Raw genomic sequence first — 26,123 nt, forward strand, 5'->3', positions numbered from 1 at the left:
TACGAGGAAGTACAACTAGGCAACCATCCTCTATATAACACTAATCAGAGGGAAAAATGGAAGGGATCCGACACTTCGAAAAATGAAGATATCGTTCAAAGAAAGACAAGGGCCACGAAGGGCGTGAAAATGAAAGACTCCCTTGCCCTCGCAAACCTAATAGCGTCGGGGTCGGAAAAAAACAAGTGTTGACCAAGGTAGGTCAGATAGGATAGATGAAAGTGAGGAGCCTGGCAGAAGTAAGTGGAAGCAATGCCAGGACTCAGCTGAGGGCCCCGTGGTCGCCAACCCACGCTCCAAAGTTCAGAGCCCCTGGGGCCCCTTTTAGTCGCCTCTTACGACGGGCAGGGGATACCGTGGGTGTTATTCTACCACCCCCACCCACAGGGGGCACCTAGTCTAAAAATGGGAAACCATGATCCTACGACGTCAAAATGTCATCTTGGTACCTCTCTGCATTTACTGTCGCCTTAAAAATAATATAGGCCCAATTATTCGTCTTGCACTAACAGCACACCAAACACCAGTCTTCCTGTCATAATGAGGGACTTCATACACACCATTAGGGTTTTCTGCATACCAATAGTGAGAGTTATGACTGTTCACGCGACCATTAAGATGTAACCAGAACTTTTGCATACGAAAATACGATGTTGCAATGATAACTGTCTCACCATGTTAACAGCTGAGATTTAGACTGGCGACTGATGCTTGCAAGGTCAAGAACTATACGCGCGCCTCCCATACTAGAGCTTACACATCGGAGAGTAAAAACGAAGTTACGACGGTCTTAGGTTATATGGGAGATCGAGTACAAATTTTACATTTCTGATAGATTTCACTTTGCCAACGCGTTTCAGTCCACAGTTCAGTCATGGAGCATAGCCACACATCGTGCTACTTCTTGGTGGTTGTAGTAATTTGACAACTGTCCATTGGCAGCGGCCAGAACACCGAAGTCTGACAAACAGATGCTAAGAAAGGCATTACTCATGATCCAATGACAATCTCTGTCTCAATGAGGAAGCAGTGCCTACTAACAGGACTACTCCCCGGGTGGTGGTGCTACTTGAGTATCCAACCAGATTGATGGCTTAAAATGCAAGGCATCCATGCCTGAAATCTTTTTCTGTATTTCTTTACATAAACACATATTTCAACAATTCCTAATTCCTTTGCAAAACGTAATGTAATTTGCCTGAATTTTCATAACAAGAATTCTGAAAACTAGTTTTGGCAAATCACCAAATTGAAATAATTCAATCTCTCCCTCTCCCCACCTGATATTTAAGAAATGTAATCCGCTCCGTGAGGAAAAAACAAGAATTTATGAAGAAACGGTGGACTTCTATAAGCAAAAGTATAAGCTCTCACCCACCTCTGTAATCGGCTTGATGTTAAGTGCTAGAGGAACCATACCTAAATTTTTTCAACTTCTGCAATACCTTTGGTCTGAATAGAGATTTTATCTATAACATCGCGATTACCTCACTCAAGAAGTCCATCTTGATCTTCAAGAACCATGCTTGCGGACCTCAAATAAATGTTTGACGTGCCTCATTCGATTGCCTACATTTAACATCATACGATCGCATCTTCTACTGTATCTATATCCATTATTGTTGTTAAAGTACTCCTTGTCCTTGGGGAACCTGCAGTTGTTGCAGGAAGATTGCATAGTAAATAAACACAAAAACTACTTTGTTATCAATGAACATCGTTACACAAAAAATAGCCTATCGTTTCCAAAGAAAATGTTAAACAAATTCTAAAGTCATATAAGATTAAGATTAAGAATTAAGGGGGTAGTTAATGATGAGACTTACCGTCCTTTGAAGTCCTCGGGGTACGCCACGATGTAACCCTCAGGTGACGGCCGCGGAGTGTTACCGACCCAGAAGAATGCATCTGTAAGTCAAAGAAAAACAATGTTTATTATGTCAGCAATACAAACGTTAAGTGTTGTCACACATTACGACGGTTGCTTTCTTCCCTGCAAAACGTCTTCCTTTAATGTCTGAGAAATTTAAAATAAAATTGTCCGCCTTATGTACCTGGTGCATAGTGCAGTTGCTTGAGGTCTTCTAGATTCAAGGTGAAAGTGGTCAGTTCGCATTTAGAATTGCTTAAATACGGTGGACCTGTGTGAGTTCACTTTCTGATACGCTAGTGAACCACTTTTCCGTGCAAAACTCCGGCTAGCCAAAGTCTCACGAAAATCTATAGAAATGGAACATAAGTTAAAGCTTAGCATTGGGGTTCTTCTTCTTCTTCTTAGTATTATTATTATTATTATTATTATTCAATGGCCAGTTCTTGTCATGTTGTAGATTCTACCCATGAATATTTCAATTATCTCAGTCCTATTTTCCTAGTTTATGCTATGTTTGCGTATGTATGTATGTATATTTTCCGTCAATATAAGAGCACAATTGTGCGGAAAAGAGTTCGGTGTATGAAGCTCACTCAGGCGGAATGTATCTACTGATAAGGTTATGAGCGTAGTCTTGAGCGAGTAGCGTACAGACAGGAACACATTGGTCCGCGCGTGGCGACGACTGTTCTTTTCTTCTTCGGCATACCGGGCGAGTTGGCCGTGCGCGTAGAGGCGCGCGGCTGTGAGCTTGCATCCGGGAGATAGTAGGTTCGAATCCCACTATCGGCAGCCCTGAAAATGGTTTTCCGTGGTTTACCATTTTCACACCAGGCAAATGCTGGGGCTGTACCTTAATTAAGGCCATGGCCGCTTCCTTCCAACTCCTAGGCCTTTCCTATCCCATCGTCGCCATAAGACCTATCTGTGTCGGTGCGACGTAAAGCCCGTAGCTTCTTCGGCATAACATGTGATCAAGAGAGTGGCGGCTCAAAATTAATAAACAGGACACCACGAGTGTAATCTCGAAAATTCTACTGAGCGGGTGACGATGCAATAATCGTCAAGATAGGAATTGTGACATTGAGTGAGATTTCCAGCATATCATACCTCCCGGGATATGAAGCAATATAAGTGGACTGCAGACAGTTTCGCATTTTCCCCTCATTTTGTGAAAGAGCAGAGACGAGTTAGGTATTTCCTACGTTGATTGATAAGACAATGAAGTATTATTATTATTAATATTATTATTATTATTATTATTATTCGTGTCAGAAGCACTTACAGTGATTGAAGTAGTATGGTAATAATAATGCATAATATGTAGATGTTACAATATAACATTGAACTGACAGTTCGTTTACACTTTTGCCGCCCAAAAGTTAGCAACATCGATTGCATTTGGTGTAGGTCCTCCAGAGTACACGATGCCGGGCACCGACTACACTGGATCAAGTGGGAGGATGTCTGCACCTCGCCACACTCACATAGCGGCGACTCGTGCGGGAACCTCACTTCACAAAGTCATTCCTGCATTTAGTAACACCTGAACGTAATCTATTGAACGATCTTCATGTGGTCCATTTCTCTGTGTATCCAGCGGGAAGTTTTTCACAGGGTGTGAGCCATCCCTCAGGGCTGTTAAACATTGCACGTCAGAGATCAGTTCGTGTATGCTGTGGTGTCTCCACAAGAGCCTCTGTTGTTCTGAGGAAGCTGTTCCTCGATTTTAGTCGTGGGGTTTCTGGTTGATATCCATGTAAAGGTTGTGCTTGAGAAGTTTGTACCTTGCACATCTCACGTTTTACCGCTACGGATGAAGTGGTTGGAGCACATTTTAATAGTTTCAGCTTGTGAAGAGAACATTTACTGGAGGACGAGGACAGCATTCAACGTAACTAAAGGACATCCTTATGCCAGCTTCCAGTGGAAATAATTAAACGATGTAGAGGCCTCCAACGAGAGACTTTTACACTACAATTAACGACTGAATGAAGACGCAGGCATGACTGTAAAGGTGGTTCATCTGTAGAAATAGACAACCAGACATGAAAATCAACGTTCGTATGCTAAATTTAAGTCCGCATTTGCCAAATTTTACCTTTCCTTTCCGTGGAATATAGTAATAATATTTTCTACTATTTAGAGGTGTTTATAGTTTTCTTCCACTACAAGCTTTTCTTAGGTGATGGTAGATTTGTGTATGACTGTGGTAGTCTTGAATTTAATAGTGTGATAGTTGAGATCATTTATTTCAATGAATTCATGTGCAACGTTGTAGATTACATATAATGCAACAAAAATCATTCACCCTTCGATAATTAATTAATTTAATCACATTATATCGGGAGTGATACGGAAATTTTTATAGACTAACGTGTGGAGTAGAAATTAATCTTCTTACCGGATTCTTAAAAGGTAATATTACACCTTGTCATCATACTATTGTTTCATGTTGTTACTGGGCTAATTTTAGGAGCAATAAAATAAGTCATGTTAACCTTAATTTAATTCATCATCATCACCATCTGTTTACCCTCCAGGGTCGGCTTTTCCCTCGGACACAGCGAGGGATCCCACCTCTACCGCCTCAGGGGCAGTGTCCTGGAGCTTCAGACTCTTGGTCGGGGATACAACTGGGGAGAATGACCAGTACCTCGCCCAGGCGGCCTCACCTGCTATGCTGAACAGGGGCCTTGTGGAGGGATGGGAAGATTGGAAGGGATGGGCAAGGAAGAGGGAAGGAAGCGGCCGTGGCCTTATGTTAGGTACCATCCCGGCATTCGCCTGGAGGAGACGTGGGAAACCATTGAAAATCACTTCCAGGATGGCTGAGGTAGGAATTGAACCCACCTCTACTCAGTTGACCTCCCGAGGCTGAGTGAACCCCGTTCCAGCCCTCATACCACTTTTCAAATTTCGTAGCAGAGCTGGGAATCGAACCCGGGCCTGCGGGGGTGGCAGCTAATCACGCTAACCACTACACCACAGAGGCGGTCCTTAATTTAATTACCGGGTTAAATAAGGTGGATAAACAATACTAAGAGTTTAAACAAGGTATGTGAGATTTTTCAGAGACTCAAATTTGTGCTCAATTTATGATGGTGTAGCCGGTGGAATAGACGGTGTGGGATGGTAGCCCATTATTTATGAATTTAAATTAGGGAATGTGATTATATGAATTTATAGAATGATGTACAATGAGCACGTGTTGCTTTTTGAATGCAACCAGTTATGATAAATATAATAATCATTCTAGAGTACACTCAACATGAATTTGGATAACCTTAAGTGATGTATAAACCCAGGATTAACACATTAGTGAGGTTTTGTGTGAAAGTTATGAGTTGATGTTTATGAATGTCATTTCACATTTTCGATAGACGAAGTTGACATTACCTGTTAGTGAAATGAAGTGATTCTCACATTAATCAATCGCAAGCCTAATAATTAGAGGAAGTTAATTTTTAAGAGGTATTGTTCGCGCTAAGGTCTTCGACAGTCAAATAGGGTCGAGGCTAAATAAAAATTAGTATAAAAAATAAATGAGGCTAACGAACGCATAAATCCGATTATAGTAATCGTGTGTCTTGAGTGTGTGTTGTGTGGGATATGTGTGCCAATTGATGCTGTGTATTTTAATGTCTTGTTGTACCATGTGATATTTTGTTGCTATTTATTCTGATCTTCCGTGTGTTCTGTCACGATGGAAGGAATATAGCATCTCTGAAAACTAGAATTTCTAATGGGGAAAATACTTTTTAGAACTCCATTACCGAGATCGATAGCTGCAATCGCTTAAGTGCGGCCAGTATCCAGTATTTGGGAGATAGTAGGTTCGAACCCCACTGTCGACAGCCCTGAAAATGGTTTTCCGTGGTTTCCCATTTTCACACCAGGCAAATGCTGGGGCTGTACATTAATTAAGGCCACGGCCGCTTCCTTCGCACTCCTAGCCCTTTCCTGTCCCATCGTCGCCATAAGACCTATCTGTGTCGGTGCGACGTAAAGCAACTAGCAAAAAAAAAAAAAAAAAAAAAACTTCATTATGATGAATTTAAGAGTAAAATGGCATTCTTCTACAGTAAATAATTGGAAGAGATCGCGAAGACGTCAAGAAAATCATATATTATTAAGAGCACCACCTATGGACTACACGTACACAGGTGTGAAGAGGGTGGCAGTGGTTGCAGCTACAAGGTCTTACCTTTAGAAGAAGAAGAAGAAATTATTTTAACTTTATACATTAATGAGTAACGTTTTCATATGTCCCCAATTGAAGATTTATCAAAGAAAGGAGTAACGCACCTTATGGGGGAAATGTCCCACTAAATCTACAATACCTCGGAGACGAAACTTTGACGGACATACTTGAGAGGAGATATTTCAGGTGAATATGAGTTCAAGACAGGAGTTAGGCAAGGCGGTGGGCTTTCACCCCTCTCGAGAAAGTTATCCGCGAGTGGCGCAAAGAAATGAATAACGAAGGAGTCGAAATAGGTGTCAGACTCAGCTACAGAAACAGAAACCTTGTAGTCGACTGTCTAGCTTTTTTCAGTTTATCACGCAATATTTTCTGTTTCCCTAGACACAGACACAAAGCTTAGGACACAAGTAGAGAAGAAGGGATTCTAGCTCTCCTGTGAGAAAACAGAGAACATAACTAATATGAGGCCAGTGCTCAGAGAGCTAGTATAGCGACAGTAAAAAATCAATCGTGCAGTAAATTTTAGGTGGATAAAACTCAGCTTTTCAGAGAAAGACGCCACCGCGTCACGCATGAGTAACGGCTTACCAACAAACTAAGGGTATCTGCAACAAAGGGTGAAACTGAGGCACCACTATAATGTCATTCAACCAGAGCTTCCATACGCAGCGGAATGTCTTACAATGAACAAGCAAGGACTAATTGAAAAACTGGCGGTCAAAGAAAGAAAGAAAGAAAGAAAGAAAGAAAGAAAGAAAGAAAGAAAGATTTTGAGAAAAATTCGAGCCGCGTCAAAGACAAACACAGAATATGGCACAATTACGAACTATGCATCCACGTGGAGAAGATAATTGACGGCATGCGGATAAGAAGGATCACCTTTTATGGACATGTGAGGCCAATGAGCCCTCCCAGATTGGCCAGTTGGATCATTACCTACTTGCAGCAGAACAACGCCAAACGGGCCTGGTAAAGGAAATGGAAAAAGATCTCGAAGAACTGGGGATCTCATCCTGGATCATTTCTTACTCAAGAAGACATTTCAATAATATCTTTATATCGAGAAAAATTCGAAGCGGAAAACGGGGAAGGCTGGACACAGGAGAGAAACAAAGTAACGCCGAGAACGAACGCGGGAATACTGGGCCGATCCATACTTGGTCGAAACGAAATGGATGAAAAATTATTATTATTATTATTATTATTATTATTATTATTATTATTATTATTATTATTATTATTATTATATTCGTTTAAGGCCATTTGACACCAGGTTAATCAACAATCACATCTTACTGGAAGCCTTCTTTGCAGCCCAAAATCTTTCTCTGGCAGCCTACCTTCTTTTCTAGGTTCGTCCCCTATTCAATTTCTCTTAGTCATGGAAGCCGAAGAAAACACTGAAGATCTCTATCACTGATCTACACTTTGCTCGATTTAGGATGACTTCCCGATTTAATACAGATTGCTCAAGATACTTTCTTACCTACTGAATCATTTTTCGGAAACTTTAGGTCTACTGTGAGATGTTTTAAAACTCTGACTTCTCAACCTCTTCTCATCCATTCTAAGCAGATGTCCATAAAATTTGAGTCTTCTTTTCCTCATTTTCTCAAACATTCTTTAGTTTTTCTGGTATATTTCTCCCCTTCCTGGTATATTTCTATACTGGCCATCGACGATTTTTGGACCCATTATCTTGCGAAGGATCTTTCTTTCAAATTTTTGGCCTCTCTTAGTCCCGACATTCATGTCATTCTGGGGCATTCGCTACCAAACATACTTACTTACTTGTCAGCGCTATAGTAGATGTAGGTCCTTGGCGTCGTTAATCATTTGTCTGCATTAATCTCAGTCCTCTTCTCCAGCACTTAATTCCCATACTTCTAAGGTCACCCTCAACAACGCCAATGCATCTTTTCCTAGGTCTTCCTCTCCTCCTCCTTCTTTCAAGTTTTCCATAAAGGCATTTTTAGACCAGCCCACGTAATTCTTTCTTGCTTGACTTTGACGACAATATCTGGCTGGCCAAACAATACTTGCAACTCTACATTTGCCCTCATTCTCCATCCATCCTGATCTCTAACTGCTCCAAATATCTTCCTCTTCCACCATAGCAGCCACTGTCCTTCTCCGGTAGTCATCACCCATCACTATAGGTCTTAGTACTGTTCTGTACATTTTTATTTTTGTATTCCTCTTGATATTCCTAGACTTAAACACATTTCGCAAGGCGTGAAATCATCGGTTCCCAGTTGTTATCCTTTCCTGTATTTCCACAGAGGATTTATTGTCCACTTATATTATTGAGCCTAGATATTTGAAAGTTGTAACTCTTTGATATTCTTTCCCATGTAATCTTACTGTGGTCCTTCCTCTTTCTCCCTCTGTATCCCCCGTCTTCATACACTTTGTTTTATTTATAATCACTTCTAGTCTTAGGTCCCACACTTTCTCTTCTAACAAGGCATAGTTTTCTTCAAGATCTCTTTCGTTTTTTGCAATAATTACCACATCGTCAGCATACGCTATCACTTGTACTAATCTGTTCACAGTGATTCACCCTTTTTTCCAGTGATACATTGAAGAGCGGTGTGGAGAGCGTATCTCCCTGCCTCAGGCCGCTCTCCACTAAAAACGCAACCCCTCTGACAGATCCTGTTACACTCTCACCTTGTATCCTGTTGTTTTCGAGGTCATTTCTGTCAACATAATCAATTTTCTTGGGATTCAAACCTCTCTCATAATTTTGTAAATTTCACCTCTATCTAGACTGTCGTATGCCTGTTTAAGACAAACATACAGCTGATGATGCTACTTGTCATACTCATTAAACCTCTCCAGTAATTGTCGTAATATAAATATCTGGTCCAGTGTAGAGCGATTTTTCCTAAAGTCTGCTTGGTAATTTCGTACTATTCTTTCTATTCAGAATTCTAGTTGTGATGCTAATATCTTACCAAAACCCCTATAAGTTCTATCTCTCAATGTGATCACTCAGTGATTTCCACATATTGTCTTATATTCCTGATCATATATTGGATAAATAATGCTCACTGACCAATCCTTGGACATTTCCTTTTCCATCCAAACCTCCGTTATCAACCCATGAACAGACTTCTCTATTCCCTCTCTCCCATACCACAACAATTCTGACTCCATTCCATCCCTCACTCGGAAGTTTATTGTTCTTTAATTGCAATCTTGACCTCTTCTAAATCTGGCTGTTCTACTGACTCCTCATTCAATTCTCCGTCTTTCCCAACGTCATTGATATTTTCCTCTTCTCTATCATCCTCTTCTCTTTATTGAGTAACTAGTAAAAATGCTCCTTCCATCTTTCAAGCACTTTGCTTTTGTCGCCAATGAGGCTTCCATCCTTGTATTTAAGAAAACCGCTCCTGGACGAAATCCCCTCTTAAGATCCTTTTTCTTTCATAGAATTTTCATACCTCATTTCTATCCTTCATTTCATCCAGTTCTTCGATTATCTTCCCCTCGAAAGCTCTTTTTTCTATCTACATAAAATATCTGTACTATTCCGCTCCACCCTGCATTTTCTTCCACTGTTTTCCTTGTCCTCCATTGAGGCATTCTTTTCCTAGCTTCGTTCCCCTCTTGAATTAGTGCCAAGCATTCCTATTCAAAACATTCTGCTATTCGTACATGTTCCTTCTTTACCAAGTATCATCTGTAACTTCGCTGATAGTTGTTCTAAGTAGCTCCCATTTACTTTCCACTTCTGCATTTTTTAATTTCCAGAGATTCTGCTATTTTTTCTTGTATTTCTTTTTAAGGCACTCAACATTGTGCTTTGCCTTTTTTCTTACTTTTTCAGTTCTAGCTAAGTCTATTTTTCGTTTGTACTTTATTCTAACAAGATAGTGATCTGAGTCAGCATATGCACCTCTACAGCTTCTATGCTCTATGTCTGATGCATGCCACCTATCTACCCAACCATGATCTATTTGGTTTCTCGTCCCTCCAATTGTTGATATCCATGTCTGATTCTTTGTGTTTTTCCTAGGATGCCAAGTACATTTCGTTATCATCTGTTTCCCACTCGGAAAGTCAGTCAGTTCTAATCCATTATCAATACTGACTTCGTGTAGGCTTTATTTTCCTACTGTGTGTTTATATACCTCTTATGTTCCAATCTTTCAATTTAGATCTCCAAAGATCATTTTCACGTCGTGTCTTTGAACTTTGTTTATTTCTTACTCCAATTTCGTGAAAAATTGATCTTTCTCTTCACCCACCACCTATGTAGGGGCATACACATAGAACAGTGTAACAATGAAGAATTTTACCCGAAGTCTCAAGGAGCACATCCTGTCATTGATTACAGGAAAGTTAATCACGATTTGCTTTACAGACTTTCGTATGAGAAATACTGTGTCAACACTACCTTCTTCTCCTCCATTGTACGTCAGGATATGTTATCCAGACACTATCATCTCTTGCCACTTCCATCTTAGTTCCTTCAATGCTGCTATCTTCATTCCATACTTATCCAATTAATTCCTTAATTCCTTCAACTTGCCAGGTCTCTTCAATGTTCTCACATTTCCTGTTGCTAATACGATATCAGTTCCTCTTTAGCCATTTTTCCAGCCGGGTCAAAAAGTTATCCGATTTTACTTTAGGCAATCTTAAGGAATCCGTTTCAATTTTATTTTTACGAGGTATGGGAGTTAACCCTAGTCCCAATCCCCAGACTGGAGGACCAGGGTATCACTCTTAGTCCTGACTGGCTTGGGTGGTCCTATATCAGGAGCATATGGTTCCGACGGCATAGTTTTAAGGATCAAAAGCAGGAAAGATAAAGTTGGAATTCAAGAGGACAGATTGGGTTAAATATTCGTTTATAGGAAGTTGAGTTAGGGTTTGGAATAATTTACCAAGTGAGATGTTCAATAAATTTCCAAATTCTTTACAACTGTTTAAGAAAAGGCGAGGTAAACAAAAGATAGGGAATGTGCCACCTGGGCGACTGCCCTAAATGCAGATCAGTGGTGATTGATTGATTGATTGATTGATTGATTGATTGATTGATTGATTGATTGATTGATTGATTGATTGATTGATTGATTGATTGATTGATTGATTGATTGATTGATTGATTGATTGATTGATTGATTGATTGATTGATTGATTGATTGATTGATTGTGAACTTACCTAATAGACTGAAATCATTGGTGATTTTTTCTCACACTTCGATAGAAGGTACGAAAGAAGAAGCAGGATTAGAAACAGATGTCTGATTTGTTTTCACAGTCTCCACTTCTGTTTGGTAGCTCATATGGCAGTATTGTACAGACATGACTGAAAAAAATCTCTCCAGTTCCACATTTCAACATGCTAATACTAGCTACTGAAATGGATTTGTGTTACTTGAATTGCAGTATTCCAACACTTTACACTAGAAAATAATTATGCCCGTGATTTCAGACCATTTTACAAAAGTCACATTCTTCCAATCTTCCAATCTTCCAACTGATACGTTAATGATTGCGCTAGCGTCCAACTTACGTAATTCAAGGACACTAAAACGATCTTTAGTGCATTTGATAGCGGAAGAAGGGACACTTCACAATGAAAGAAGAAAGAAAGGCGCGCTGAAATGTTCTTTGCTTACTTATTTTCAAGGGAGTCCTCTGCATCTCAGCTCCGTCTTCCCCGACTTACTTTTGACTATCAATATCGGGAACTTAAATTTGAAGTATTACACATATAACATAACGTTTTATTTGAAAAACTACCAAAATATGCACTGTCATAAGCATGAAAAAGTCCTATCATTCTCACTGCCCACAATGTCTTAAAATGTACCCACTGACGAGGAGTAAGGAAACCGACACAGGGGAAAAGGATCTTTCTAGGTCGACGCCCCGAACAAACAGCATTTAAAAACAAGGAAACCGACATGTTGGCTACACTGGTCTCAGCTACTTAGTCTAGGGAATTTTTCACGTCATACTTTCTGATGTTTAGTTTGTTGAGCTGAATAATTTCCATCACACGACATTTCTCAGTCGTAGAAGAGAGTGCATTAAGAAATGACAGCTTTCTTGGCATCACCTTTGAATTTGACTGAGTAAACCAAAAAATTCTGTTCTGCAGAAAGCTATTCGAGTTGACTTAACAACGAAGGCAAACGGCTGTGCGGTACGGAGAAATGGGACACATACAGAATGGCATTATACTCTCGATTAAATCCGATTAGAGATGTGAAGTCTGTAGGAAACCAATTACAGGGCATTACGGTACCGCTCGCGGTTAGGTATCTCAAGATTCGTTAAGTGGAAAATGAGTTGATGATTTCAACAGCGTCCATATCCTTGGCCATCATTCCATGGGATACGGCGTTCGATTTCTGGCCGGACCGAGGGATTTAATTGCTCTAGCTCGGGGATTGGGTATTTGTGTTTGTCTTAACACACCAGACTAATATCTCTAGGGTTGACTTCACGTGTCGTGTGAGTTGACTAAGCTGTTAGCCTGCGTTCGGGAGGTAGTGGGTTTGAACCCCACTGTCAGCAACACTGCGAATGTTTTATTAATTTATTTATATCGTGTCAGAAGCAGAGTTACATATAAAGATGTACAAAAAATGTCTATGGAAAATAAATAAAAATAAATTGTGCACCAAAGGTTCATACTGTGGTGCACTAGAAATTAACAACGTCGAGTGCATTTTTGTCGCCTCAAGCGGCTCTTTCTCAGTACATGTGGCAGGACAAAGATGACAATCTAGTAGATGGGCCGTACTCTGCATTTCACCACAGCCACGCAAAATATAATCCACCGAATATCCCACTTGTGCAGATTGGTCTTGCACCCGAGCGCAGCCTGTTTAGAGATCTCCAAGTCGTCCAGTACTACGTATGTCCAGCTGTTAATTCTTCACCTGGTGTTTTCCATCGTCCAGGATGCTCAGCCCTAGCTGGCCACAAACTGAGTCTTGCATGCTGTTGTGTTCCTTCAAGTTTCTGTGTGATCTTCAAGAAACTTTTGCGTGAACTTAACCGTAATGGTGCTGGTTGGAGTCCATACAGTGGATGAGCTTGGGGTTTTAGTGATGCGATCTTCTCCTCACGGATACCTCGGATATCAGGAGGTCGATGCCAGCAAGATCAATTTTTCTCGCGGTGTAGGTCATAGACAGCCTGTAATGATGCAACACGTTTTTTGCTTCTTTGGTATGGTAAGATCTGTACCGTACTGGGCAAGTGTACTCTGCTGCTAGTGGTGAGGTTCTCACTGTGTCTGGCTGTGCTCCCCAGGTTGTTCCAGTCAGCTTCCGTACCACATTATTCCTGGCAGCCACTTTGTTTTTGGTGTTCAGACAATGTTTTCTATAAGAAAGTGTGCCGTCTAAAGTAACCTAGAGATATTTTGGGGTTTCACAATGTGCCAGCTTGATCCCTTCCCATGTTATGTTCATGTATCTAGCGATCCGTTTACACTTCAAATGGAAAACAAAAGTTTGAGTTTTTGCGGGATTTGGCTACAAAACACTGCAGATAGATTCATATGGATTCTCATTTTAAGTAATGCAAGCTTGACGGTGTATCTGATTGTTCATATCGTGATCTCCACGTTTAGGTGGAATCCGAGCCACAAGGACATGACGTTTTATTTCATTTCAAAAAATACGACATGCATTGGCCGAGATTCGAACCGTGAACTCCTTGGCTGAAAAGGGTGCCGGTGGTGGTGATTACGGTACAAAGGAAACTGGACAGAAGACAATGGCACGAAGGTGAAAATCACAAACTTAGCACCGTCGGGGTCTGAAGAGAACAGGAGTGGACTGAAGAAGGTCAGATAGTGAGGAGTAAGACACAGGCAAGTGGAAGCTATGGGAGCTCAAGTTGAGAGAGACTGTTCCGCCTTTTCGTCACCTTTTACTTCACGCAGTGGCTATCTCAAGGCCATGATTGTTACACGGGGTAAAAATAGCTTAACTAACTCATACCCGCCCACTGTCCCCTTTACGTAACATTAACGTTACTGTACTATTTCCTTTCATCGCACACAATTTCATCCCCCTGTTTCAAAATAGTCATGCCACCGCTGACCCATCATTTTATGCGTAATTCGTAAAAGCTAGGAACCAATGCCACACATGTATCACTCATCCCGAGGAAAAACCAGGTAAGTCAATTTGTTTCGTTTTTATTTTTCATCATTTTTGCATTAACCTACTAAGGTAAATGCTGTCTATCCTTTGGCACCAACAAGATAAGCCATTTCGCCATAATATTGAAGTAATAGCCAAATTTTTAATACCGAGCTCGATAGCTGCAGTCGCTTAAGTACAGCCGGTATCCAGTATTCGGGAGATAGTAGGTTCGAACCCCACTGTCGGCAGCCCTGAAAATGGTATTCCGTGGTTTCCCATTTTCACACCAGGAAAATGCAGGGGTTGTACCTGAAATGATATTGGAGAGTGTTGCTGGAATGAAAGATGATGGGGAAAACAGGAATACCCGGAGGAAAACCTGTCCCGCCTCCGCTTTGTCCAGCACAAATTTCACATGGAGTGAGCAGGATTTGAACCACGGAACCCAGCGGTGAGAGGCCGACGCACTACCGCCTGAGCTACGGAGGCTTCCCTGTTAATATTCTGAATGTTGTTAATAAAAGTGGCTTCTAACAGATAAGTCAGTTTGTCTTATTTGTAAAATATATTCTGTGGTTATTGTGCACGTGGACATTATCGTCCTGTAAGTGTATTATTGACAGTGAATTTGCACCGCTGATTCTGTTAAAGAGAACTATTACATCTTACAAGCTAACAATGCACAACTGTGATTTACACGCTTTGGTTTTTACTGGTCCACATATGAAAATAATACCTAGTCAATATAGGACAAGCCAGTTTCATTCGTAATCCAAAGCACATACGTCATTCATTTTTGGAATTAAACAAAATCAAACCAAAACCATTATTCAAAAAGCTGTTTCATACAACGAGAATGGTTTGACATTTGATGACTCGGTGATTTCGTATTGTTTAAAAACAAAAAATTGCTTCTCCTGATAACTTTAATTCTTTGACTTATCTTGTTACTCCCTGAGATAAGTGATATAGGATTACGAACTTACAACTAATATTGTGTCATCAAATAAAAAATTGTTCATATAATATTGAAAGAACATCCCCTTCCCCGCCTTGCAACTTGTAGTTTTAAGGCTTCTGCCTCCCCAATCCAATCCATTCTATTAACATCGAAAACCTTGTTAGTGCGCCGTGTTTTGCCTGTTGAGAACCACAATAAATTACTTAGACCTTTCATCGACCGGTGCAACGCGACGCAACTTAAACCCAACTTGTTTAGGACTAGCACGGGAGTTGCGTTGCACGTTCTTCGTCCACTGACGCAACTCTCCTCTCACGGAAAAAGTTTGTCAGTCTGCTACAGGAGTCTACACTCCTACTCTCATCCACAAATTGTCCGACTCGTCGGCTGAATGGTCAGCGTACTGGCCTTCGATTCAGAGGGTCCCGGGTTCGATTCCCGGCCGGGTCGGGGATTTTAACCTTCATTGGTTAATTCCAGTGATCCGGGGGCTGGGTGTTTGTGCTGTCCCCAACATTCCTGCAACTCACACACCACACATAACACTATCCTCCACCAAAATAACACGCTGTTACCTACGCATGGCAGATGCCGCCCACCCTCATCGGAGGGTCTGCCTTACAAGGGCTGCACTCGGCTAGAAATAGCCACACGAAATTAAATTATTATCCACAAATTCAATGACAGTTGAGATCTGCGGTGATTAATCTAATGGCCTCTTTTAATAAGTTAGCTAGGAACTATGTTATAGATCTGCAGTTACCTACGCATGGCAGATGCCGCCCACCCTCATCGGAGGGTCTGCCTTACAAGGGCTGCACTCGGCTAGAAATAGCCACACGAAATTAAATTATTATCCACAAATTCAATGACAGTTGGGATCTGCCGTGATTAATCTAATGGCCTCTTTTAATAAGTTAGCTAGGAACTATGTTAGAGATCTGCTTTCTTTCTGATATGAACGACTAGTAAAATGAAAAGTTCTGGTGTGTTTCTTTAGTATACAGGGGCGATCAATAGCATTAAATATATTCATAAAGTATGGTCGGAAATTGTATAATCTATTATGTGTTTTTGTTATATTTATCGACAGGGCCCCTAATAACATAGATATTTGTGAAATGAATTATAGACCTTCCCCTAAACTACCATTTCACCGATACACAAATACCAGTTCATTGAATTCTGAGCAATATACAGACAAACTCTTATTTTATACGATTAAACATCCAATAGTTGAAGAATATTAAACATTTACGCTTACAATGTGATGTACTTACCACTCGCATCAACTTTTTTGGCTACAGTTTCCCATGCCGTTTCTTGAGCGTTCTTCTTTGAGTATCCTGATAAACTGTAGTTGAATAAAGAAAGGCGCTTTTCCACTGCTTCTGTGAGTTGTATACACAACTCCTGATCTCGATCTGGTATAATACAATTAAATTACACGAGTGATGAATTAAGAAAAATAACAGGAGCGTCTGACTCGAGTCGGGCCACGCAACTGACAAACCGGTCATTTGTGAGTTATTTGGTCGTTCGCGAATTGATCGACAAGCGCGTTGTAGTCGCGCAGGTGGACAAGAACTGTGCAGTTAACAGGGGTGCGACTGTGAAACGACTCCCGTCCAATGCTCATGTGACATTTTTTGAGTTTGGATCGCAGTTGCGTTGCACCGGTGGACGAAGGGCCTTACTCTACAATAGAACTGTTATTATGCTCAATGGCGGATGATTGTAGTCGTGATTTATCCATATAAGGCCATTTGGAAACCGCAAACCTTTTCTCCATACTGAAAGCACGTGTATCTACCATCGTCCACTCGTCGAATTTCTTGATTTCTACTATTTATTATTGTGGCTTATTTCTTCCTTGTAACAATCTGCTTCTGTTTCTTGTTTGAAGTTGTTGTTACACAAGAGTATTATTCCCACACACATATACCTTCATTTTAACTATTTTAATTATTTTAGGTTGTAAATAAATTGTGTTTAAGTGTAAGAGAAGATACAGGGACTGTATCGTTAACTTACCGGGTCCCGTGCCGTCATAGTTGAAGCCTTTGATAAAGATGGTGCTCTCGTCCACGGCGTATGCTGTACCTCGTATTTTGTGCGCATACTCCTGCAATGTTCCGATCAGCTTGCCATAATAGTTGGCCGGATTATTCCGGGCAGGGAGACCTGCAGACACACACAACATTTACCAGTTAGTTACACAAATCAGACATGTCTCTTTGTAAGTTCTGGAATATCAGGACTAGAAACTGGACTATCTCTTCAGAGTCATCGATCAAGAGTGGATTTAGAGTAATGGTAAATAAACAATATAGCTACTTAACAGGGTCCTTTTGAGAAGAGGGTAATATTTTACAATTACGTCCCTCAGGAAAGAAAACACTTGTCAAGCTCCACACTTATAAAAACATTAAAACCTATCCAGGTAACAATGCATTGTATTCCATAGGTAAATTCTGACTATTTTCACAATATAGTCTATTATTTATTTATTTATTTATTTATTTATTTATTTATTTATTTATTTATTTATTTATTTATTTATTTATTTTCCTTAAATTGTACATGTACAATCTAGGGGTGGTAGATGGAGGAAGGGCAAGCCCCACATACACGCACGTGCCTCCATCCCCACATGTATGTTTACATAAACTCTACTGGATATTTACAGATGTATAGATAATTTCGAATTTACACATTTACACTCCAAACACCGTACTCTTAGAATAATAATTATATTGATTTACACTGTCCATATTAGAGTAAGAAGACCCAATCATTTAACCCTCATATTCCTATACACACACACACTCATTCACAACCGTTCTCAAATCCGCACGCATAGACATTATTGCACACATCATTCCTGAAATTCTAATTTATTCAAATTATATTCTGTACATCACATATGGGTTTCTATTTACACAAACATTTTCTTTACTGCGTGGAGGAAGTAACGAAAAAGAAGCAGTTTTAGTTCATAATATGGTAGAAGGTTCCAGAGACGAGCAGACCTTGCGTAAAATCCATTTAAATATGAGTTGTTCTGGCGAGGAATGAAACAAGAGTAGCCCCTTGGCTTCTCTAACAGAGAGGTAATTAAACTGCAGGCGGTGGAAAGGAGAGAGGTGTGCGCTGTTTGTCAGGGATTTCTTAACGCAGGCTACGTCTGTTTGTTTACATAACGAGTTCACTGGTGGCAATGATCTGGCGGTGTTTAGAGAGATGTGTTTGTTAATTATACGTTCTGTATGTAGCTAAATATATGTAAATTCCAAAAGATAGCATATATGTAGCTTTATGTTATGTCATTTTAAATTCTGTATAAATACAGCAACTGGAAATGAAGTATACTTTAACTATGAATTTTGAATGTCAGTGGTATCTGAATGCCCGGATGTATCCCAATTACTAGCAATTCATATTCCTTACCGACACCTATCGCTTTCCCCAAAGACACAAGGGAAGATCGCTGAAGGAGTTCTAAAATTCATAGCCGTCTTATCGATACCTCGTAGATGAAATTTTTCTCATCTCTTGTGACGCGTATTGTTAACTGAAAGTAACATTTCCTTGACCTCTTCGATGTGCATAACCAGGAAATGTATGGTTTGAGCACTACGTGGTGTTAAATTTTAATAACACAACTTGCTGGTGGTGGTGATGTGTACTGAACGCACAACCACAAGAAGTGTTCAACCATGTCCGGTAATCTCTATAGGCTCTGTTATCAATGCGAAGGTCGACAGTTCTAACCCGTTTTGTAATTTAACACACGATATGATGCTCTTGTTGAGTTGGTGGAATTTTCTTCACAAAATGAGGAAAACACATCAATCCCCATAGCCGAAGTGTTGTCATACTTCGACGCGTCACTGGGCTCAAACCATACATTTTCGGACATGGCCCCCTTTCTGAATAACATATTAACATTGTGGTGTTCATTTTCTGAATCACCCTGTTTATTATTATTATTATTATTATTATTATTATTATTATTATTATTATTATTATTATTATTATTATTATTATTATTATTATTATTATTATTATTATTATTATTATTATTATAGGAGCCTCGTTAAGAAACGATCACACATTTTTGAAGACAACATGCGTTATGTGGTAGTCTATCTTCGTCCCTTTGTCTATCCTCTGTTGTTTCTCTTCTTCTTGGAAGCCCTCTAAGTCGCTGATGTACAATCTGTAATTCAATATGTTTTAAATTGTTCCCGATGTAGTGCAGGTCAACTTTACCCCCCTTTAGTAACTTACCTGATGTCTGCTCATAACTACTATTTTAGAAAAACTGAGCGACTGACTGCGTCATTTGGGTCACATAGATGTTAGCTTGCATTCGGGAGATAATGGGTTCGAGCCCCACTGTCGCCAGCCCTGAACATGTGTTTCTATGGTTTCCTATTTTCACACCATTCAAATTCTGGGGTTGTACCGTGATCAGGGTCACGGTCGTTTCCTGCCCACTCCTAGCGCTTTCCTATCCCGTCGTCGCCATAAGACCTATCTACGTCGGTGCGACGTAAAACAGATAGTAAAAATAAAACTACTTATTGGTTCCCTTAGTTTTTGAAAGTCTCGTTCCCCGACGGCTCGCAAATTGTCAGGGGTGCGTGGATTGTTCTGTTGCCCCCCCCCCCCACACACACACACAGAGAAATCCATGGCACAGAGGAAGTATCCCTCAAGATCTTTTTAAACTTCGATGCCTTGTCCAACAATGACAACTATAACTGCGTTCAGCAGACGGCGCATGTCTCCACATCTTGTTAACGATCCAAATGAACCTAAAAGGATTGTAGTTCTGTTTCGACCTCTGGAGCTCCTGTTTGCGAAGAGCATAGCTCACGCTAAATGAAAAACATCGCGGCAACAAAAGAAAATCGCCAGAGACAACTGACGGTAGCTTCTAAGGAGGGTGTTGGGTGAGCGGAGAATCAATTTGCTAAATGGCGCTGATAAAGGGGTAGGAAATTCTGTAACGTGAAGGAGAAGGTATAGGTCGTCTAACTCACTATAGACCTCGCCAATGAAGTGCTTCAAGGGTAATTGGGTTTTTCAGCAGTTAAACTGGAACGGCTTCAGCATGCGACTGCAAATTCTCACTGTTAAGTGATAATGATGATTGTTGTTTTAAGGTCCCTTCTCCACCCCACCCCCACCCCATCACCTCCAGTATTAAGTGTTATTATTTCTTCTTTTCGATTTTGTATATCTAAGGACAAACAAAAGTAATTCTGTGTATTCATCTTGAACCTTATTTCCAATAAGTCTTCACCAATTTGCTGTTCCCTTCTCTCCTTATCTTCTTCACCTTTTCCTGGAAAACGTTGAAATTTTGTATCAGTCTTCTGAAAGTTGTTCCGTCTTGTATTATATCGTCTGTTACTCCAATCTCCGTGATATGTTATTTTACTCCTTGGATCCACTGCTTGCCATTTTTGCACTAGTAAACATGGTTAAACACTCGTTTTGTCAATCTGCTGTTATACATCCTCATTATGTGATCAAAAAGTACCCATAATTCGCCTCTTTCTCGTTGTATTTGGCATCCTTTCGCTTTCTTCATCCTTGTATAGATCTTTATTCCTCCGGTTTCTGAACTCTCCTTTATCCGTTTTCAATGGTCCCCAGATTTTTCTCAATAATTTCCTATCCTTTTTCGCTATAACTTCTATTTCACCGGCTTTCATGGAGAACATGCATTCTGCGTCATACAGACTCTCTGGTTTGAATACTGTGTTATAGTGTTAAATTTAATTTTCCTTGAGAGATTCTTCTTATTGTAGGCACCTTTAGTCAGTTAGTATGCTAGTTCCTGTTTTCTTGCTCTTCATCTGAATCATTCCTTATAGAGTCCATTCATATGAATTATTTCACTGGGTATTTAGATTTATAAACCTTGTTGATTTTCCGTACTCTGTTGTTGGCGCTGTGGGCAAATCCCTAATATTGGTAATGAATTATATTAAAAAGTCCACAAAAATGTCCATCCTCGTATCACAAGCTGTTTATCGAGCGCGATATTCAAAGTCCATAACAGTGCTCTGTATTGTTGATTATAGACTTCAGTAGTCCGGTTCTTTCGCTCTCGGCGAGTGAGTGCACCGCACTTCGGTAGAATTCATCCTTCTTCATCGGATAACACTGGACCTCGCCAAGGTGAGGGAAATAATAATTCCTATCAACTTTCTTATCCCGAAAGTAGTCAACGACTCGCAGCTACCCATCTCTTATAGGATCGAGCATGTTATCGTGGCTCCCTGTCGATGTAGGCGGTGAGAGGTGCCTGGGGCTCACAATGTGAAGAGAAGATCACGTTTCTCCTAGCTGAATCAGGCATTTCTTCCCATTAATTGCGTTGAAGGTGGTTCGTCCGTGGGATGGGGACGTTAATCCTTCAACGATCCCTTGGTATTATTCGACAGGAGTTACGCCCAATGTACCGACACCGGCTTTCACATTCTCCCTACCTCGTTATAATTACCTTAAAATCACAAGCGCAGGTCACCCATGGGAGCAAAATAGAAAGAACCGCATCAGGCGAGCTGAATCTGTCGCTGGACAATCCCAAATGCCGTATGTTAAATAAATAACAGGACATAGTATAGCGTCGTGGTGCCACAACTGTCTCAAGACCATGACATTGCGTCTATGTTGCTTCTTTGGATGGTTTACAACATTACCATCAAACAGTTTGCTATTTCTAGTCGAAAAGACTGTGTGGAGTAAACAAGGGAAGGTTTCTAAACGAGAAGTGATCGCACCATGTTCACACACAGAGCTCACTGTTGAAGTGAACACGCCTTGTTCACAGACAGAGCTCACTGTTGAGGTGATCACACCATGTTCACACACAGAGTTCACTGTTGAAGTGATCACACAATGTTCACAGACAGAGCTCACTGTTGAAGTGAACACGCCTTGTTCACAGACAGAGCTCACTGTTGAAGTGATCACACCATGTTCACACACAGAGCTCACTGTTGAAGTGATCACACAATGTTCACAGACAGAGCTCACTGTTGAAGTGATCACACCATGTTCACACACAGAGCTCACTGTTGAAGTGATCACACCATGTTCACAGACAGAGCTCACTGTTGAAGTGATCACACCATGTTCACACACAGAGTTCACTGTTGAAGTGATCACACAATGTTCACAGACAGAGCTCACTGTTGAAGTGAACACGCCTTGTTCACAGACAGAGCTCACTGTTGAAGTGATCACACCATGTTCACACACAGAGCTCACTGTTGAAGTGAACACGCCTTGTTCACACACAGAGTTCACTGTTGAAGTGATCACACCATATTCACAGACAGAGCTCACTGTTGAAGTGATCACACAATGTTCACACACAGAGTTCACTGTTGAAGTGATCACACAATGTTCACAGACAGAGCTCACTGTTGAAGTGAACACGCCTTGTTCACACACAGAGCTCACTGTTGAAGTGAACACGCCTTGTTCACACACAGAGTTCACTGTTGAAGTGATCACACAATGTTCACACACAGAGTTCACTGTTGAAGTGATCACACAATGTTCACAGACAGAGCTCACTGTTGAAGTGATCACACCATGTTCACACACAGAGCTCACTGTTGAAGTGAACACGCCTTGTTCACACACAGAGTTCACTGTTGAAGTGATCACACCATATTCACAGACAGAGCTCACTGTTGAGGTGATCACACCATGTTCACACACAGAGTTCACTGTTGAAGTGATCACACAATGTTCACAGACAGAGCTCACTGTTGAAGTGAACACGCCTTGTTCACAGACAGAGCTCACTGTTGAAGTGATCACACCATGTACACACACAGAGCTCACTGTTGAAGTGATCACACAATGTTCACAGACAGAGCTCACTGTTGAGGTGATCACACCATGTTCACACACAGAGCTCACTGTTGAAGAGAACACGCCATGTTCACACACAGAGCTCACTGTTGAAGTGATCACACCATGTACACAGACAGAGCTCACTGTTGAAGTGATCACACCATGTTCACAGACAGAGCTCACTGTTGAAGTGATCACACCTTGTTCACAGACAGAGCTCACTGTTGAAGTGATCACACCACGTCACAGACAGAGCTCACTGTTGAAGTGATCACACAATGTTCACACACAGAGCTCACTGTTGAAGTGATCACGCGTTGTTCACAGACAGAGCTCACTGTTGAAGTGATCACGCCATGTTCACAGACAGAGCTCACTGTTGAAGTGATCACACCATGTTCACAGACAGAGCTCACTGTTGAGGTGATCACACCATATTCACAGACAGAGCTCACTGTTGAAGTGATCACACCATGTTCACAGACAGAGCTCACTGTTGAGGTGATCACACCATGTTCACAGACAGAGCTCACTGTTGAGGTGATCACACCATGTTCACAGACAGAGCTCACTGTTGAAGTGATCACACCATGTTCACAGACAGAGCTCACTGTTGAAGTGATCACACCATGTTCACAGACAGAGCTCACTGTTGAGGTGATCACACCATGTTCACAGACAGAGCTCACTGTTGAAGTGATCACGCCATGTTCACAGACAGAGCTCACTGTTGAAGTGATCACACCATGTTCACAGACAGAGCTCACTGTTGAGGTGATCACACCATGTTCACAGACAGAGCTCACTGTTGAGGTGATCACACCATGTTCACAGACAGAGCTCACTGTTGAAGTGATCACACCATGTTCACAGACAGAGCTCACTGTTGAGGTGATCACGCCATGTTCACAGACAGAGCTCACTGTTGAAGTGATCACACCATGTTCACAGACAGAGCTCACTGTTGAAGTGATCACACCATGTTCACAGACAGAGCTCACTGTTGAGGTGATCACACCATATTCACAGACAGAGCTCACTGTTGAAGTGATCACACCATGTTCACAGACAGAGCTCACTGTTGAGGTGATCACACCATGTTCACAGACAGAGCTCACTGTTGAAGTGATCACACCATGTTCACAGACAGAGCTCACTGTTGAGGTGATCACACCATGTTCACACACAGAGCTCACTGTTGAAGTGAACACGCCTTGTTCACAGACAGAGCTCACTGTTGAAGTGATCACACCATGTTCACAGACAGAGCTCACTGTTGAGGTGAACACGCCTTGTTCACAGACAGAGCTCACTGTTGAAGTGATCACACCATGTTCACACACAGAGTTCACTGTTGAAGTCAACACGCCATGTTCACAGACAGAGCTCACTGTTGAAGTGATCACACCATGTTCACAGACAGAGCTCACTGTTGAAGTGAACACGCCTTGTTCACAGACAGAGCTCACTGTTGAAGTGATCACACCATATTCACAGACAGAGCTCACTGTTGAAGTGAACACGCGCTGTTCACAGACAGAGCTCACTGTTGAAGTGATCACACCATATTCACAGACAGAGCTCACTGTTGAAGTGATCACGCCTTGTTCACACACAGAGCTCACTGTTGAAGTGATCACACCTTGTTCACACACAGAGCTCACTGTTGAAGTGATCACACCATGTTCACAGACAGAGCTCACTGTTGAAGTGATCACACCATGTTCACAGACAGAGCTCACTGTTGAAGTGATCACACCATGTTCACAGACAGAGCTCACTGTTGAAGTGATCACACCATGTTCACAGACAGAGCTCACTGTTGAAGTGATCACACCATGTTCACACACAGAATTCACTGTTGAAGAGAACACGCCATGTTCACACACAGAATTCACTGTTGAAGAGAACACGCCATGTTCACAGACAGAGCTCACTGTTGAAGTGATCACACCTTGTTCACAGACAGAGCTCACTGTTGAGATGATCGCACCATGTTCACACACAGAGTTCACTGTTGAAGTGATCACACCATGTTCACAGACAGAGCTCACTGTTGAAGTGATCACACCATATTCACAGACAGAGCTCACTGTTGAAGTGATCACACCATGTTCACAGACAGAGCTCACTGTTGAGATGATCGCACCATGTTCACAGACAGAGCTCACTGTTGAAGTGATCACACCATGTTCACACACAGAGTTCACTGTTGAGATGATCGCACCATGTTCACACACAGAGTTCACTGTTGAGATGATCGCACCATGTTCACAGACAGAGCTCACTGTTGAAGTGATCACACCATATTCACAGACAGAGCTCACTGTTGAAGTGATCACACCATGTTCACACACAGAGTTCACTGTTGAAGTCAACACGCCATGTTCACACACAGAATTCACTGTTGAAGTGAACACGCCATGTTCACACACAGAGTTCACTGTTGAAGTGATCACACAATGTTCACACACAGAGCTCACTGTTGAAGTGATCACACCACGTCACAGACAGAGCTCACTGTTGAAGTGATCACACCTTGTTCACAGACAGAGCTCACTGTTGAAGTGATCACACCTTGTTCACAGACAGAGCTCACTGTTGAAGTGATCACACCTTGTTCACAGACAGAGCTCACTGTTGAAGTGAACACACCATGTTCACACACAGAGCTCACTGTTGAAGTGAACACGCCTTGTTCACACACAGAGTTCACTGTTGAAGTGATCACACCATGTTCACACACAGAATTCACTGTTGAAGTGATCACACCATGTTCACAGACAGAGCTCACTGTTGAGATGATCGCACCATGTTCACACACAGAGTTCACTGTTGAAGTGATCACACCATGTTCACAGACAGAGCTCACTGTTGAAGTGATCACACCATATTCACAGACAGAGCTCACTGTTGAAGTGATCACACCATGTTCACACACAGAGTTCACGGTTGAAGTCAACACGCCATGTTCACACACAGAATTCACTGTTGAAGTGATCACACCATGTTCACACACAGAGCTCACTGTTGAAGTGATCACACCTTGTTCACACACAGAGC

The 26,123-nt window shown here is 41.4% G+C and overlaps 1 protein-coding gene across 1 annotated transcript in view; it reads right to left on the reverse strand.

Annotated features, from left to right (window-relative positions):
- Nucleotides 1–26,123, reverse strand: part of LOC136877074 (protein Skeletor, isoforms B/C) — a 421,284-nt gene that overhangs the window by 196,182 nt on the left and 198,979 nt on the right. Inside the window, exons 2-3 of the mRNA XM_067150891.2 lie at nucleotides 17,205–17,354; nucleotides 1,827–1,908 (exon numbers count right to left, since the gene is read on the reverse strand). Coding sequence (XP_067006992.1) covers nucleotides 1,827–1,908; nucleotides 17,205–17,354 — 232 coding nt within the window. The remainder of the gene's footprint in view (nucleotides 1–1,826; nucleotides 1,909–17,204; nucleotides 17,355–26,123) is intronic.

This window comes from Anabrus simplex, chromosome 7 (genome assembly GCF_040414725.1).
Source record: "Anabrus simplex isolate iqAnaSimp1 chromosome 7, ASM4041472v1, whole genome shotgun sequence".
Taxonomy (NCBI): domain Eukaryota; kingdom Metazoa; phylum Arthropoda; class Insecta; order Orthoptera; family Tettigoniidae; genus Anabrus; species Anabrus simplex.